Here is a 14,190-nt window from a genome sequence, read left to right on the forward strand (position 1 = left end):
TTATTTTATTAGATACTTTTTCTGTTTTCTTCTTAAAAGGTTGGTAATTATTTTCCAAATGTTTAGTTTAGGTCTGTCTTTGCTTAGAACAGCTTATTACCATAAATTTTAAAATTACACATTTTCTAATTACATGCCTTCACTTTCACACTCAATCTCCTAAAAATCATGTCTAAATGCCAAATAGAAAATACAAAATATTTGGAACAAAAGTCATGATTCGGGCTAATGGACAGACTAAAATCACTAATCCTTTAGCTTTGGATCAGAGCTGATTAGGGTTATTAATGGATACTTTTCATTAGACCAATGTTTTCCCGACTGACATAAACACTTCTTTCTCAGTCTTGTTCAAACACACACACGTACACAGCTCAATACTGAGAAAAAAAGTAAAACAAGAAAGTGTGAAAGGGAAATGAAGTATAGCCAGTTGGTTTTTTAATAGAAAACTTTGTCTTCATAGAGCACTGACAAGGTCATACTCACCTTGGAATCACCATGACCACTGACAGGCACTTACTATCCTTGGAAAAACACCTCTGACTTATAAGTTACATTAGAGAGGCAGGGGAAGGTAAGAAATAAAAGACTGGGGAGAGGCCTCGATTATCGTTGAAAGATCTCACAGATGTGGGTTTTATCTTCTTTGATTCTTCAGTGAATTAGTAAATGTCTAACATAATCTGGAAATCTTTCCCTAAGTTAAAGAAAGAAATATTTGGGACTTTTTACTGTATAGCAGTTCCCCCTTTGAACCCAGAATTCCCAGGCTAAAGATTAGCGAGTTAAATCAGAGAGCCCCATGCCTTCCCCTCAGCAAGGTTAATAATTATACCCCATTTAATGCCTAGAATCCCATTTCCAACCAAAAGCCTTTAAGTAGCAACTCTCATAGTATGTTTCATTAGAGATTATACCTAATGATTAAGCTGAAGTTTGAAGTTTTAAGAATTATATTCAAAACCTTAAAGCTATATGCCCAGAGGAACCTACCTAAAGTACGGGCAACCCCCTTTACCCCAAACTTGTCAGTTTTGATATTCCTGAAATCTCTCGTCCCACCTCTCACGTCTCCCAGGGGCCCCTGCGAGTGTTCCTCCCCACTAAGAAGAAACAGAGTTCCCCCCAATTCTCCATAATTGAACATCTAAGATGAGGGATGTGGATTCAAGAGGATTCAGGGTGCCTGGGTGGCTCAGTTGGTTAGGCGACTGCCTTCAGCTCGGGTCATGACCCTGGAGTCCCGGGATCGAGTCCCGCATCGGGCTCCCTGCTCTGTGGGGAGTCCGCTTCTCCCTCTGACCCTCCCCCCTCTCATGCTCTCTCTCCCTCTCTCAAATAAATAAATAAATAAAATCTTTAAAAAAAAGAAAAAGAGAGAGAATTCAACCTGATGGCTCATCCAACAAGGAGGATCCCACTTCCTCAGAAATGCATTCGCTGGGGTCCTAGCTCAGAGTTTAACTGGCAGATTTCTCTTTAAGGCCCCAGTTTTCAAAACTGTAGGGAGTGTACTTTTTTCTTGGGCACATTACTCAGACCAAGGCAAGCCTGATCATCCGCCGGTCGTGAGGTGCGCGTGTGTCTACTGCCTCTGTTCACACATGAGAAAGAGCAAGGAGAAACCCAAACAGATCCTTCATTTTTTTCAGAAATAGGAATGTGAGGAATGGGCAAAAATGATCTTTTCTGCTGGCTCTGAGAACACAGAGTGGCAAGAGTCAAGAAAAGAAAGTTCCGGGTTGTTCTGCATTAGACGTCGATGGACACTTGCATTCGGGGTAGAGCAGAAAAGAACCAGACACAGGGAGAAGAAGACAGGGGAAGCTGAGAAGGAAGGTCGAAGGCCCGAGCCTGAACTGGCCTGGGAGACCAAGGTAGCCTTAATAATGGGGAAGTCTGATACTCAGTTCAAAAACCATTCAGCCCTCAAAATGAGGGCCTTGAATCAAACAAATGTACAAGTTCTTCAACAAAGATCATTGCCAATGGAGTTAAAATCCATCTGAGCAAGTAAGAGAGGCTACAGAGTGGTCTAGTCCCTGAGGACATGGCCTTGTTGCTGGCTGCCAGGGGACAAGCACAAAGCCTAGCACACAGCAGGCAGCCCATAAATCCTTGTGAAGTCATAACATTCATTTCCTACAGCTCCAGATTACACTGGAGACGCAATAATGTATCACACAAAGGCTCAGCAATGGCTAATTTTATCCCCACAACAAAATCTAAACAGATGTTGGCCATGAAGTGCTTTAGGTTTTTTTGTAACATCCCGTTTATATGGGAAACCCAGAACAACCACGGTTCAGCCTTTGCTGCAACATGATGGAGTCAAGACCCCTTCAAAAGCTCCCCACAAACCGGATCGAAGCCTTATCAAATGCAATCACTTATGGTCTGGTACTAGATGGGCATACATCTGTCTTTTCAGCAAGACTCTAAATGCCCCGGGGGTGAGAGGCTCTGTGTGTCTTGCTGAACTTTGCCCCCAGCGCCCTGTCAATGTGCTGCGCGGTACAGGCGTCCAGTCCTGTGAAGGCAAAGCAGATGAGGTGCAGAAACAAGGAGAAACTCCTTCAGGAAAGCAAAAGGGCCAGAGCACAGTGGGGCCCGTAAGGACGGGGAAAGGCACTCTTTGTGCAGATTAGAGGCTTCTAGCACCAGAGGGCAGAGGAAACAGAGCCTGCTTAGGTAGCAGAGGAAAGAAAAAAGCTGGTGAGTTAACTTGGAATGTGGAAGGATCACAAGAGATCCACACCTGGGCTGAGAGGAGGGGAGAAGGAAGCAAAGAGAGGGCCAAGAAGGTGTAAATAAGAGATGAGGTGCCAAGGGCTGAAGATGAGCAACCAGGCTCTGTTAAGACCCCCACTGATGGAGGGAGTGTCGGAAGAAAGATGAGAAGACAGCTATAGAAAATGCCTGAGGACTGGGAGCATGAGTACGCCTGGTCTAGAAGCTTCCTTTATCTGGATATCAGTAAAAGAAAGACCCACATATAGGCAGACAAGGGACATCTTCTCTGCACCCACCATGCTGTGCTGCCCATCTTGGAGCAGGGGCTAACCCCCACAGAGATGCCTTCTCAGTTTTTAAGACGTATCTCCCTTTTCTTCTCCCCCTTTCCTCCTGCCGTCTGAGGTGTTGGCCAGATAAGATCGTGCACTTCTTTAGAGTTAGTGACAGAGGTCCGGTAGAGTTCTGCCTTTCTCTGTCCTGGTGATATGGCCACCAAGAGCAAGAGGAACAGGCCTGGCTGTCCTTTCAGTGTCTCTTCAAAGATGAGCCTCATGGAACAGAAAAGCATTGACAGAAACCACAAAAGGACTTCAAATGTCAAGGTGACACGCACAGTCTCATTGCTGTGACCTGTGGTCAGCTAGTGGATACCATTGTGTCTAAATTATTAACTAGCTAGAGAACATCCAGATCATATTGTGGACTTGGGTGCAGGAGCTCTGGGAGAAAGGAAGGAATGCTATTAACTCCCAGCGCCCACTGGCCAGGCTTCCTACCACGTGCGCAAATGGCCCGCAGCGCCTAGGATACAAAGCCACACACCCAGCAGAACGCTTTTGAACTATAAAGGGTCTTTCTAGGAGTAACACGGGCTGGGGATTCTTAGAATTAATATGTTTAAGCTACGAGGATAACGGACTGGTGCACCGGTGTCATGGTCTTTGTTATAGCCCAACACAGACAATATGGACAGTATGACATTATCTCAGTTTTGAGGGAAATACCCCAATTTTGATAAGTAACGTTACTCACCCTTTATACCGGAACATCTCTGAATAAGCATGGTCCGTGTTCCTACTGCACGGGCAGATCCCCCCTTGAACCTTCTGTCCACCCTCCGATTCCATGTAACCATGTTCTAGACCCACTTCGAGAATTCTCTGAACCCTTCCTTGTGACTGGGAATAAGATATGTTACCTTCTTCCAAACAACAGCGGGTCATCAATAGCCTTTGACAAAGGCGTGCCCCCTTTCCTCGGTAGACACAAATGCTAAATGAAATCACCACCTCCGATCAAGAAAATAGCATCTATGGTTTTTGTGAAAGGCTGGTGTCCGTCAAGTCTGTTCTCAAATTCTGAACACAGTCTTCTAACCTTAAACTTGTTGCGTTCTAAAAGTTTGATTGTACATCAGTCGTAGAAAAGAGAGAGGTATATCCCCCAGTAAGAATTACACACATAGCAGGTTCTCAGAACAGCTCAGAAATCTAGTCCTCTCCTTCAAACAACAAGAATAATACAGTAGAACTGAGAGCTCAAGTGGTATCTTGATGAGAAAATGCATTCACACTTCCCTTTGGGGATGCCAGGAACCCCAAAACTCTCTCTTTCTGGCAGTGAAAGGAGGGGCTCCTCTTGCTCAAAGTGGGCATTTGGTGGGTCCTGGTGTGGACTTCGGGAGGGAGCTCTCTCTGTGTTGAAAATCGAGACCAGGGAATGCAGGGGGAGGGGAATGAATGCATCCATGTCTAGACTGGGAGGCAGGGTTGGGAGGACAGAAGGGGGACAGCAGGCCTCGGGAGGAGTGGGGCTTGGGGAGTCGAGGAACACAGACACGCTGCTTCCCACCACCTCTCCCATCTCCCCGGCATGCCCAAATTTCTTCCACTTCTTTCTCTTTATCTCTTCTGGAAGGCTTTGTGGAGAAGGGCTGAGAAAAAATGGAAGGTGACAGCGGGGTCTATGCAGTTGGAAGAAAGGAGAAGACGAGGGAATCACCAGGGAGAAATACAGCGGAAGAAACGCAGTCTCCTAGTCGGAGGGAAGGGGTGGGTTTCTCACAGGTAAAATGTGCACCACCAGTCAGAACCTTGTCTGGGAGCAGGTGCACAGACCCGCAGGTAAGAGACACTAGGCACTACTGCTCCTCAGCAGAACACTCGGCACTTAAATGAGAGCCCTTGGGAACACTTCCCCCATGAAGGATGATCTTTGCAAGAAAGGGTCATTGAAAAATTTATTGCACATCTGTTGCATGTTGCCAACGTCCTCCTCAGACACATAGAGCCCAGAGAAACATATACTCACATTTAAAGAACTCACACACCTCAAATTCCAGCGCAGAAATTTGGCCTTGGTCACCAATTTCCAGCAAGATAGCTGACCTTGAACAGTTGTGTATCCTTCAAATAAAATTCCATCCAAAACCAGTGCCCTGGTGTACTTTTCACTACTTGCTACTGATTCTAACCAGTGGTCATCCTTTAGCTATAGCATAAGCAAAAGACTGAAAAATTCATCCTTTTGTCTATAAATGATTAGAATGTCATCCAAGTTCTAAGATATGCAGTAAGAAATACAAAAACGGCACTGTGATTTACTGGAGTTTTCCACGTGTCACTGGCATTACCTCTGTATTAACAACTTCCATAGGTCTCCTCTTCATCTCTCCTATGTCCAAGTAACTGTGGGAGGAAAACAAAACAGTAAGGTTCCTTTTATTGCTTTTGAGTCAATTATGTAAATTTCTCATTAAAAATTATTAAGACGTAAAGCAAGCCATAGGCAATGCTTAGGCCTAAAGCAAAAAATAGTTACCAATTAAAAGCAATGAGGGAATTAGGAACCGCCCTGAGCATCACCCACCAGAGCCGGCCCATGTCTTCTCCCAACGTCAATGACACTGAAGTCTTAGAAACACACACTTCTTCGAGGAAACGTTTTTCCCCCACAATGGTTGGCCCCTGACGATCTATGCAGTATTACTAATTCTTACACCTTTTTTTTTAAGATTATTTAGTTATTTATTTATTTGACAGAGACACAGCGAGAGAAGGAACACAAGCAAGGGGAGTGGGAGAGGGGGAAGCAGGCTTCCCATGGAGCAGAGACCTCGATGAGGGGCTCAATCCCAGGACCCTGGGATCATGAGCTGAGCCAAAGGCAGACACTTAACTGACTGAGTCACCCAGATGCCCCTTCTTAGACCAGTTTTGATAGAAAGAGTGGTTTGTGTGTACAGTTCCTTAACAGTTTCATTTGTCACAGCTTTTAGGTCAAAACAAAGTACTGGGGTACCAGGTGGCTCAGTCGGTTAAGCATCTGACAACTCCTGGTTTTGGCTCAGGTCATGATCTCACAATCGTGGGATCGAGCCCCACATCAGGCTCTGGGCTCAGTTTGGGATCTGTTTAAGATTTTCTCTCTCGCTCTCTCTTTCTCTCTCTAATAAATACATAAAATCTAAAAAACAAAACAAAAAACACAACAAAGGAGGTACTGACAGCATGCATTAGACCATCTGTGAAGGGGGGAATCTTCTTCCCTATGAAAACACTTTCATGATATGGAAACGCTCAGCCACGGGGATGTTTAGGCATTGGTTCAGCTAGAATGTACATGGATGGCCTCGTTAACCTCTGGAGACCCCTATTACTAAATTACTACTTGCTCTAGATATTAACTAGTGATCTTCTTTAGCTATAGTGTGAGTACAACCTGAAAGCCACACTTGTGTCAACCTCAGGCCCCAAGGCCATCACTGCGATCTGGTTTCACTGTCCTTCACACATAGCAGGTGGTGAATAAATGTTTTAATATAAAAATAAGTATAAATCTAGCCTTTAATTTATAACCATAGATGCAAAGATACCTCAACCATCATCAGTGCCGAGTTGCCAAAAACAGAGTTTATATTAGAATTAATTTTATCTATGTTTTGTTATTGTTGTTTGTATTTTGGGATAGAATGCTTTAGTTAATCAGTACCACTGGAAATTTACATTTTTCTTACATGAACTGTGTTTACATAAGACAGTGCAAAACTCCCTCTGTTTAGCAGTAAAATGGCTCTTTCGCAAATCTGTAGGGACTGATTTCTGACATAAGAGCAAAACAGCTTAACTGCCATTTACAGAAAAGTGATCTCAGACCCACAAAATTAATGAAGTAGAGTCAACTTCCAAAACTTCCACACAGGAAAGCTTTAAGGAAAATAGCTATCTCTAGAATTCTCCGCTACAAAATAAAGGTTGAGTAGCTACCTCAAGTTTAACTATGGTTTCAAAAATTTTAGGAAAACCCTGAGTCAAAGAAATTCAAGAAGGAAGTTGATCATTTTCATTTGAGTATTTTTTTCTACCATTGCTAAGTTCCCAAACATCATTTAGGGTCCAAATGACATAAATTACCCTCGATATCTTCTGGGCTTTCTTTTCTTTGGCCGGTTGCCCCATTTGTTATGTAAACTTGCGACTGCTAAGCTTCCAACACATTCAGCATTTAAATCTTCAGGGCTTATCATTATAACCATAGATTATACTTGAACAGAAATAAATAAACTGTTCACCTGTCAGCATGGAAAACTAACCATGGAAACTGTTATAACAAACTCGGGAGTTTTTTTGTATATGAGTTAAAAGCAAAGATTATCATGCAAATCTCTTATATCCATAAAAAGAATGACTTGAAATACACTTCCTCTTTGGTTTGGAATTGGACCTGTTTCTATCTTTTGAGTTGGTAGGGCCAAATAAACAAAAGAGAATAGGAGTTACAAAAGTGAGTCTTAGACCTGGAGTGCCTGGGTGGCTCAGTGGGTTAAGCCTCTGCCTTTGGCTCAGGTCATGATCTCAGGGTCCTGGGATCCAGCCCTGCATTGGGCTCTCTGCTCAGCAGGGAGCCTGCCTCCCCCTCTGTCTGCCTACTTCTGAACTCCCTCTCTGGGTCAAATAAATAAATAATCTTTTTAAAAAATCAGCAAGATATATGACAACACATGTATTGTACATGGACATAGTGATCCTTTGTAATTCTATGACATTGTGATGTTTACAAAGCATGCTCACATCCATCACACTCACTTTCCTAACCACATCATGATTCGAGCGTGGTTATGCTCTTTGTAGGTATCAGGAGGCTGACTTGCTGAGGCAAGTGCCTTGCCCAAAGATACACAGCTAACAGCCCAGCCTCATGTCTCCTGATTTTTAAGTGCTAAGTATCTTTGAAGCACATGGCTCCATCTAGTTCTTATCCATGGAGTTAGTCAGCCAAAGTGTGCTGAAGGAGGTTTCCAAACGCATCTGTCATCTCGCATTAAAAACAATGTCTAGCAGAGCAAAAAAAGCAGAACACTCAGAACTCAGTTAAAGCAGATTCAGAAAAGAAAAGTGAATGTGACAACATCGGGGATATTTGGGAAAATATTTCTATATAGTGAAAATGAGAATTCACAAGTCTAGACTTGGCAGTAAGGATACGTTTTTGCTATCCTGAGGCCCAAGCCAAATTTCAATGAAAACATTGTATTAACAACTATGAAACATAAAGTTTCCATGCGATCCAGTAATCCACTCCTAGGTATATAACCAAGAAAAATGAAAACTTGTACACAATTGCCTCCAGCAGCATTATTTCATAATAGCCCAAAGTGAAACAACCCACATGCCTCTCAATGGATGACCAAAATGTGGCATAGCCATAACCACGGGGTATTCTTCAACAAGACAAAGAATGAAGTGTTGATATACACTACAACTTGGATGAGCCTGGGAAGCTTCATACCAAGTGAAAAAGGGCAGAAACACCAAAGGCTACATATTGTATGATTCCATCGGTATGACATATCCAGAACGGACAAATCCCTAGACACAGAGAGTAAGTAGATCAGCAATTGCCAGAGGATGCAGAGAAGGGGAAACTGGGGTTTTGTTCTGGAGTGCTGGAAATGTGCTAACATTAGTTCGTAGTGATGGTTGCACAACTCCATGAACCTCCTAAAGATGACTGAAATAAGTAAAGTCTATGTTGTGAGAAATATATCTCAATAAAGTTGTAAAAAAAAAGTGTGGAATATTAAATTCTACCTATCCTCCAACACCCACCCCCAGCAGAAACAATGTCCCTCAACTGTGAACTTCCACATAATTTTATTTTTCTAATTCCATTTATTCCTTTCTACTTTGCATTAAAATGATCAGTGTGCATGTGGTCTCTCTCCTGCTAAATCTCAAACTCTTAAAGACAAGGAGTCACACCTAGCTCATCTTTGTTCTTTTCGCAGATCTAAGCACAGCTTGCGAACTCACTGACCACCTGTATGAGTGAGATTTCTGCCAGGAACTGGGAATAAGCAGACTGACCCCCTGCACTTGAAGGTCTGGCCATCAAGTACCTACAGACAGACATATAGGCAGATACCATAAGCCAATAAACTTTTCCAAGCATTATGCTAATAGCGTAAACATGCAGGTGGTGGGAGGAGGGTCACAGCAGTGGGGCGTGGTCAGTTCTACCTGAAATGAAAATTTGGAAGAATTTAAGCAGGTGGGGTGAGGGAAAGGGCAGAAAGCAATTTTCTCCTCTGGTGATTACATACTATCCAATAGTTCAAAATGATTTTTAAGAAGGCGTTATTTAAACTGAAAAAAACATGTGTCAAGAAAAAGGAAAAAGAAAAGAGGAAAGAAAAAAACAACAACAACGGAAAACGCTCAAGTGTCCAGTCTGGTCACTGAATACTTTTCTAAGATTCCTGTTCCTCCTGCTTCCCCAGTCACACATAACCCCCCACCCCAGCCGCAGCGGGAGCCCCAAGAGGCATCCACCCGCGCAGCCCCAGCCCCTGGTCACCCGGCGGGTGGGCGGGTGGGCGAGGCGGGGCTCACTCCTTTGCTCAGGCGACGACCTTCAGCGGTGGGCAGAGGGGACAGACGGACTCACTTGAGCTTCTTGAAGGCTTCCTGGCCCCCGGCCACGTAGTTGCCCCCGCTCTGGATCTGGTCTAGCTTCCGGATGCGGTGCCCGCTCCGCGGGGTGTAGATGTTCCTGACCGCCCCAAAGGGCGCCTGAACGCCGCCCGTCACCTCCTTCAGAAAGACGTCGAAGCTGGACACCTTCTTCTCGTGGATGACGACGCGACGCCCCGCGAAGAAGGGGTCCCCGTTGCGGTACACCAGCACGCTCTTCACGACCGGCTGGGACAGGTGGCTGGACCTGGCGCCTGTGCCGCTCATCTTCCCCGCGGGACGCCGCCCTGCGGGCTTCTCAGGGGAGGTGCCTCTCTGCCCAGAAGCCTCGCCGCGCGCACCCCGCGAGGTCGCCTGCTGAAACCAACGCGAAACACACAAGCCCGCGGTTAAAGAAAGAAAGAAAGAAAGAAAAAAGGAGAAAAAGAAAAAAAAAGGCGGAGCGCGGACTGAGCGCCGGGCTTCACCCTGCGGGGACCCTGCGGGCTGCGGGGCGCGCCGTGCACGTCCGGCGGGCTCCCCACAGTCTGCACAGCCAATCAGCGCTCGCCGTGCGCGCAGCACCCCTGCTTCGCACGCTCGGGGCAGAGCCCAGGTCGAGCCGCCCCGGGACGCGAGCGCGCGAGGGTCTTCACGCCGGGGAGCCGAGGCGCCGCGGGAGGGAGAGGTGAGCGCGCGCTCCCACGCACACACGAAGGGCAAGGACGCTCCAACTCCACGTCTCACTTCCTAGCCGCGGGACTCTTGCAAACGCTTGCGGGTTCTCGCTTTGCCCCCTCACCCCTTCCTCTCCTGCTTGCTCCCCAAATGAAAGCAATGGAGAGTCTGGCTCGAATTGCCCACATGCTTATTTGCCGAAAAATAATACTCTAATGTGCGTTGAGGGAGAAAAGGGGGGAGGCTCGAGCTTCCGGGACCCCTGGTCCCACCGGCGACCAGCAGCGCCAGCGCGGGCGAAGGTCCCCCGGGCACCGTTTGAACCCCGCGGCGAGCCACAGGGTCCCAGGGCGGGAGGCAGCGGGTGGGGTCCCCGGGGACGCGGCCCCCGCGGGGGTACCTGGCGGCACTCGAGGGCCGGCTGGGGGAGGGCGAGGGCCGGGCGGGGGCGCGGCGCAGCGGTTCGGCTGGCACAGCGCTGAACTCGGGGGCGGCGCGGCTCTGCCGCTGTTCCTCCGCTGCCGTTGCCTCCGCGGGCCTCCCTCACCCCCGGGGGGCGGGGGGGGAGGGATGGACTTGTTACTTCTCGCCGTTTCCATAGCGACTGCAGCCACGCGCGGAGCCGCGTCGGCCAACGAGGCCTGGCGCGCGCCCGGGTCCCTTGGGCTTTGCCCCGGGGCCTCCCCAGAGACAGTGGAGAAGTTAGGGTTTGCCGGGGTGGGGGGAATGGAGGGGACGCCCGGTGGCGTTACCGTGCGGTCGTAATATAAATGGACGACCCCTGTGTGCCAGGCGCTATGCTAGAGGTTGGTGATACAGCCGTGAAGACGGCCGCCTGCAGTATCTTGAGTGTTGGCCAAGCCACTCTGGGACATACGTATTGCGAGGCCAGGAAAAGTGTCCTTGAATTCTCCTTGCTGTGTGCAGACTTCATTACTGACAGCTCCTAAGGCAACATATATGAACAGAAGTAGCATTGATAATATACATGATATACATAATATATTTAATAACTGCTATTAATGGAATGTTTTCTATGTAGCCAGCACTGTGTTAGGATCTTGATTACACTGTCTCCTTGAATGCTCACAATAACCTTCAGAAGCAAGCATTATTCTTTTCTTGTGATGAGGAAACCAAAGAAACTTACCTCGGGTCAAACACAAAAGTTCGAGCCTCCTTCTCTGTGATTCCAGAACTGTCTTGACCCCCATGTCCTATGAATCTAAAAGGCGAATGCGTAAACATCGCAATCTGAAGCAGAAACATTTTTATTAAGGTTTCCTAATACATTCATGTCTGGAGAGTTCACAGTTTTCCAAAGAAGACCAAAGAGAAGAGAATAATACAGAGAGAAAAGAGAAGGAAATTCTGTGAGCCAGTTGTAAAGAACCCACAGGTTAAGGGAATGAATGGGGAGATTATCTGTGCAAATATACTACCAAATAAGGAAATAAGGCAGAAAACCTGTTTTGACAGAAAGAAGGCAGTAAACCAAGCAACCCCCAGACAACCCAAAGCCCTCTACCACCTATACCACCCCAGCACAAAATGAAAACTTGCTGCCTTTTGTTCAAAAATTTAAGAATTATCAAGATGGCAACAGGAAAGCATTAAACCAGACACGGGACGTCCGTAAGTGTGGGGCCTTGTTGTAAGTCCATGAACCCACCACCTCACATGTACGTTCTGGTTCCTTCCACAGGAGTATCTCCAGTGCAGATCTGTCTCCTGGGGCCAGACTTATTTACCCAGTAGTCTCTTAGTGATGTGGTGGCAAGTATTTAGTTAATGGCTGTTGGGGAGGGGAAGGCCTTGATTCATACCTTTTACCAATTTTTGTTGTTTAAATACTGCAAATATGGCTGATTTCTAGCTACCAGTCTCCTGTCACTGAAGGCAAGAAAGGCACAGTTGCATGCCTTTATTTGGTATCTCCACCATACTGTTAGAGTAGACTTGGAACTTCATAGATAATAGTAAAATACAGGTGGTGGCGAGTTTTGAGTGTATTTATTACCTTTGTTTATAATATAATTTATTTAACTGTACATGTAATATAATTTATTTAACTGTACATTTATACAGTTTAAACTTTCTAGTGGCCGTGTTTGAAATTTTTTTTGAAAATTTAACAATTGACTCTCACAAGGCGGCTCCTGAACAGCTTCCCTAGACTATCAAAAAGCAACCTAGACTCAACACGTTCATAGGATCTCATGTTTTCACCAACACCTTCTCTTTTCCTCTCCTTCCCTTCTCCATAAAGGGGCCCTTCTCGACCCATCCGAACACACATTCCTCTCGCTCGCAGAACACATTTGACCATGCAGAGAAACAACAGCAAACAGTCATCTCTTCAACCTCTCTGCTCCTCTGTTTGCTGAATTTGGTTTTGAGCTGTGCAGAAGCCCAAAACCACTGAGCAAAGGGAGAAGCATTTCAGAAGCCACCAAGGGTACCTGAACCCTGATCTCAAACAGTGGAGGGGGAACAAGAAACCACTTCAGAGACGGATGCTGGACACTGTTAGTGCACACAAAAAGAGAGGACAGTTTTGTCTTCCTGCTTCTTCCTAAGTGTCAGAAAGACCTTGAGGGTGAGAGATGGCAGGAGAGGATTTTTTTTTTTTTTTTGACAGACAGAGAGAGCTCACAAGCAGGCAGAGAGGCAGGCAGAGAGAGAGAGAGGAGGAAGCAGGCTCCCCGCCGAGCAAAGAGCCCGATGTGGGGCTCGATCCCAAGACCCTGGGATCATGACCTGAGCTGAAGGCAGAGGCTTTAACCCACTGAACCACCCAGGCGCCCCACGAGAAATAATTCTTAAAGAAGTTTTAGTGTGCATTAAAAATAACGCCATAAAGATACAGGGCATTTCCTCAAGAGCCTGAGTAAATCTCTGAAATGCTTCCGAGTCTACCTTTCTGCGGAAATAATAATTATTTCAATGGGATACTGGACTGAAACCAGACCACACTGCTCCCTGGGTTTCTAAGGGTTCTTCAGTCAGTCACCATCCTCTATCCATTTTCCCTCTCAGATATTCCTTCATAAGTGAATCCATTTGCTCATCTCCAAATCCATTTCCACCATCATCACCAGAAGTGTCACCCTGTCTCCCGTTGTGTTTCCCTACTTGCCATGATCCACAGGACAGCCAGCCTGAAAGTCTGTTGAAAAACACACATCCAGCCATGTCACTTTCCAGCTGAAAACTTTATGGATGTCCCTGCTTTTCATAAGATAATACCCGACGTCATCCACAATAATCCCGAAGCCCTGGATATGCCAGCTCATGATGCTTTCAGACCATTCCCTTCTCACTCGACTCTCCCTACGGCTTCCCAATGTCAAGACCTGACCTTCCACTTCCTCGAGTTCCTTTGTACATACTTTCCAGCTCCTCGCCCCCCACTGCCTTGTGTTCCAACCAGTACTTCAAGTCCCAGTTAAATGTCATTTCTCCTCTTTCCCAGCTCAAGATAGCTCTGTACTTATTGTATATTTTCTCCACGGTCTTATCAGTTGTAATTATGAACCTTTGTAAAATTATATGTTTAATTTTTGTCTTTGTATGACTGGATGCTTAATCTTCCTATAATTACATGTGTATAGGTATAAATTCACTGAAGGAAAAAAACTATGTCTATTTTATCCCACAGAGGCTGATATATATATATATAAATATATATATGTATAAAATATATATATATTTATATATAAAATAGTACTAGCACAAAGGCTAGTATATATATAGAGAGAGAGAGAGAGCATGCGCCTAGCACAGAGCCTGACATATATGAGATATATATGTAAGAGTACTA

At 45.8% G+C, this 14,190-nt stretch overlaps 1 protein-coding gene across 1 annotated transcript; it reads right to left on the reverse strand.

Annotated features, from left to right (window-relative positions):
- Positions 1–358: 358 nt before the first annotated feature.
- Positions 359–13,826, reverse strand: LOC116870058. The gene is made up of 6 exons (XM_032861766.1): positions 13,729–13,826; positions 11,518–11,592; positions 10,768–11,047; positions 9,685–10,067; positions 5,372–5,426; positions 359–380 (listed from the first exon to the last, which is right to left on the reverse strand). Exons 1-6 carry the CDS (start codon positions 13,824–13,826, stop codon positions 375–377), a joined length of 897 nt encoding a protein of 298 aa, XP_032717657.1. The 3' UTR covers positions 359–374.
- Between the last annotated feature and the right edge of the window lie 364 nt (positions 13,827–14,190).

This window comes from Lontra canadensis, unplaced genomic scaffold (assembly GCF_010015895.1).
Source record: "Lontra canadensis isolate GAN:19392208 unplaced genomic scaffold, GSC_riverotter_1.0 scaffold21, whole genome shotgun sequence".
NCBI classification, from domain to species: domain Eukaryota; kingdom Metazoa; phylum Chordata; class Mammalia; order Carnivora; family Mustelidae; genus Lontra; species Lontra canadensis.

Bases quoted from the DNA above. Each gene is read 5' to 3' on its own strand.
- LOC116870058 (XM_032861766.1), bottom strand. From the start codon at position 13,826: ATGACATTTAACTGGGACTTGAAGTACTGGTTGGAACACAAGGCAGTG. The intron at 11,048-11,517 runs GTAAGTTTCTTT...GTCTCTGGGGAG, and splicing joins ACTTTTGTGTTTGACCCGAG to GCCCCGGGGCAAAGCCCAAG. The intron at 5,427-9,684 runs GTGAGTCCGTCT...TTCCTCCCACAG, and splicing joins GAAGCCTTCAAGAAGCTCAA to TTACTTGGACATAGGAGAGA.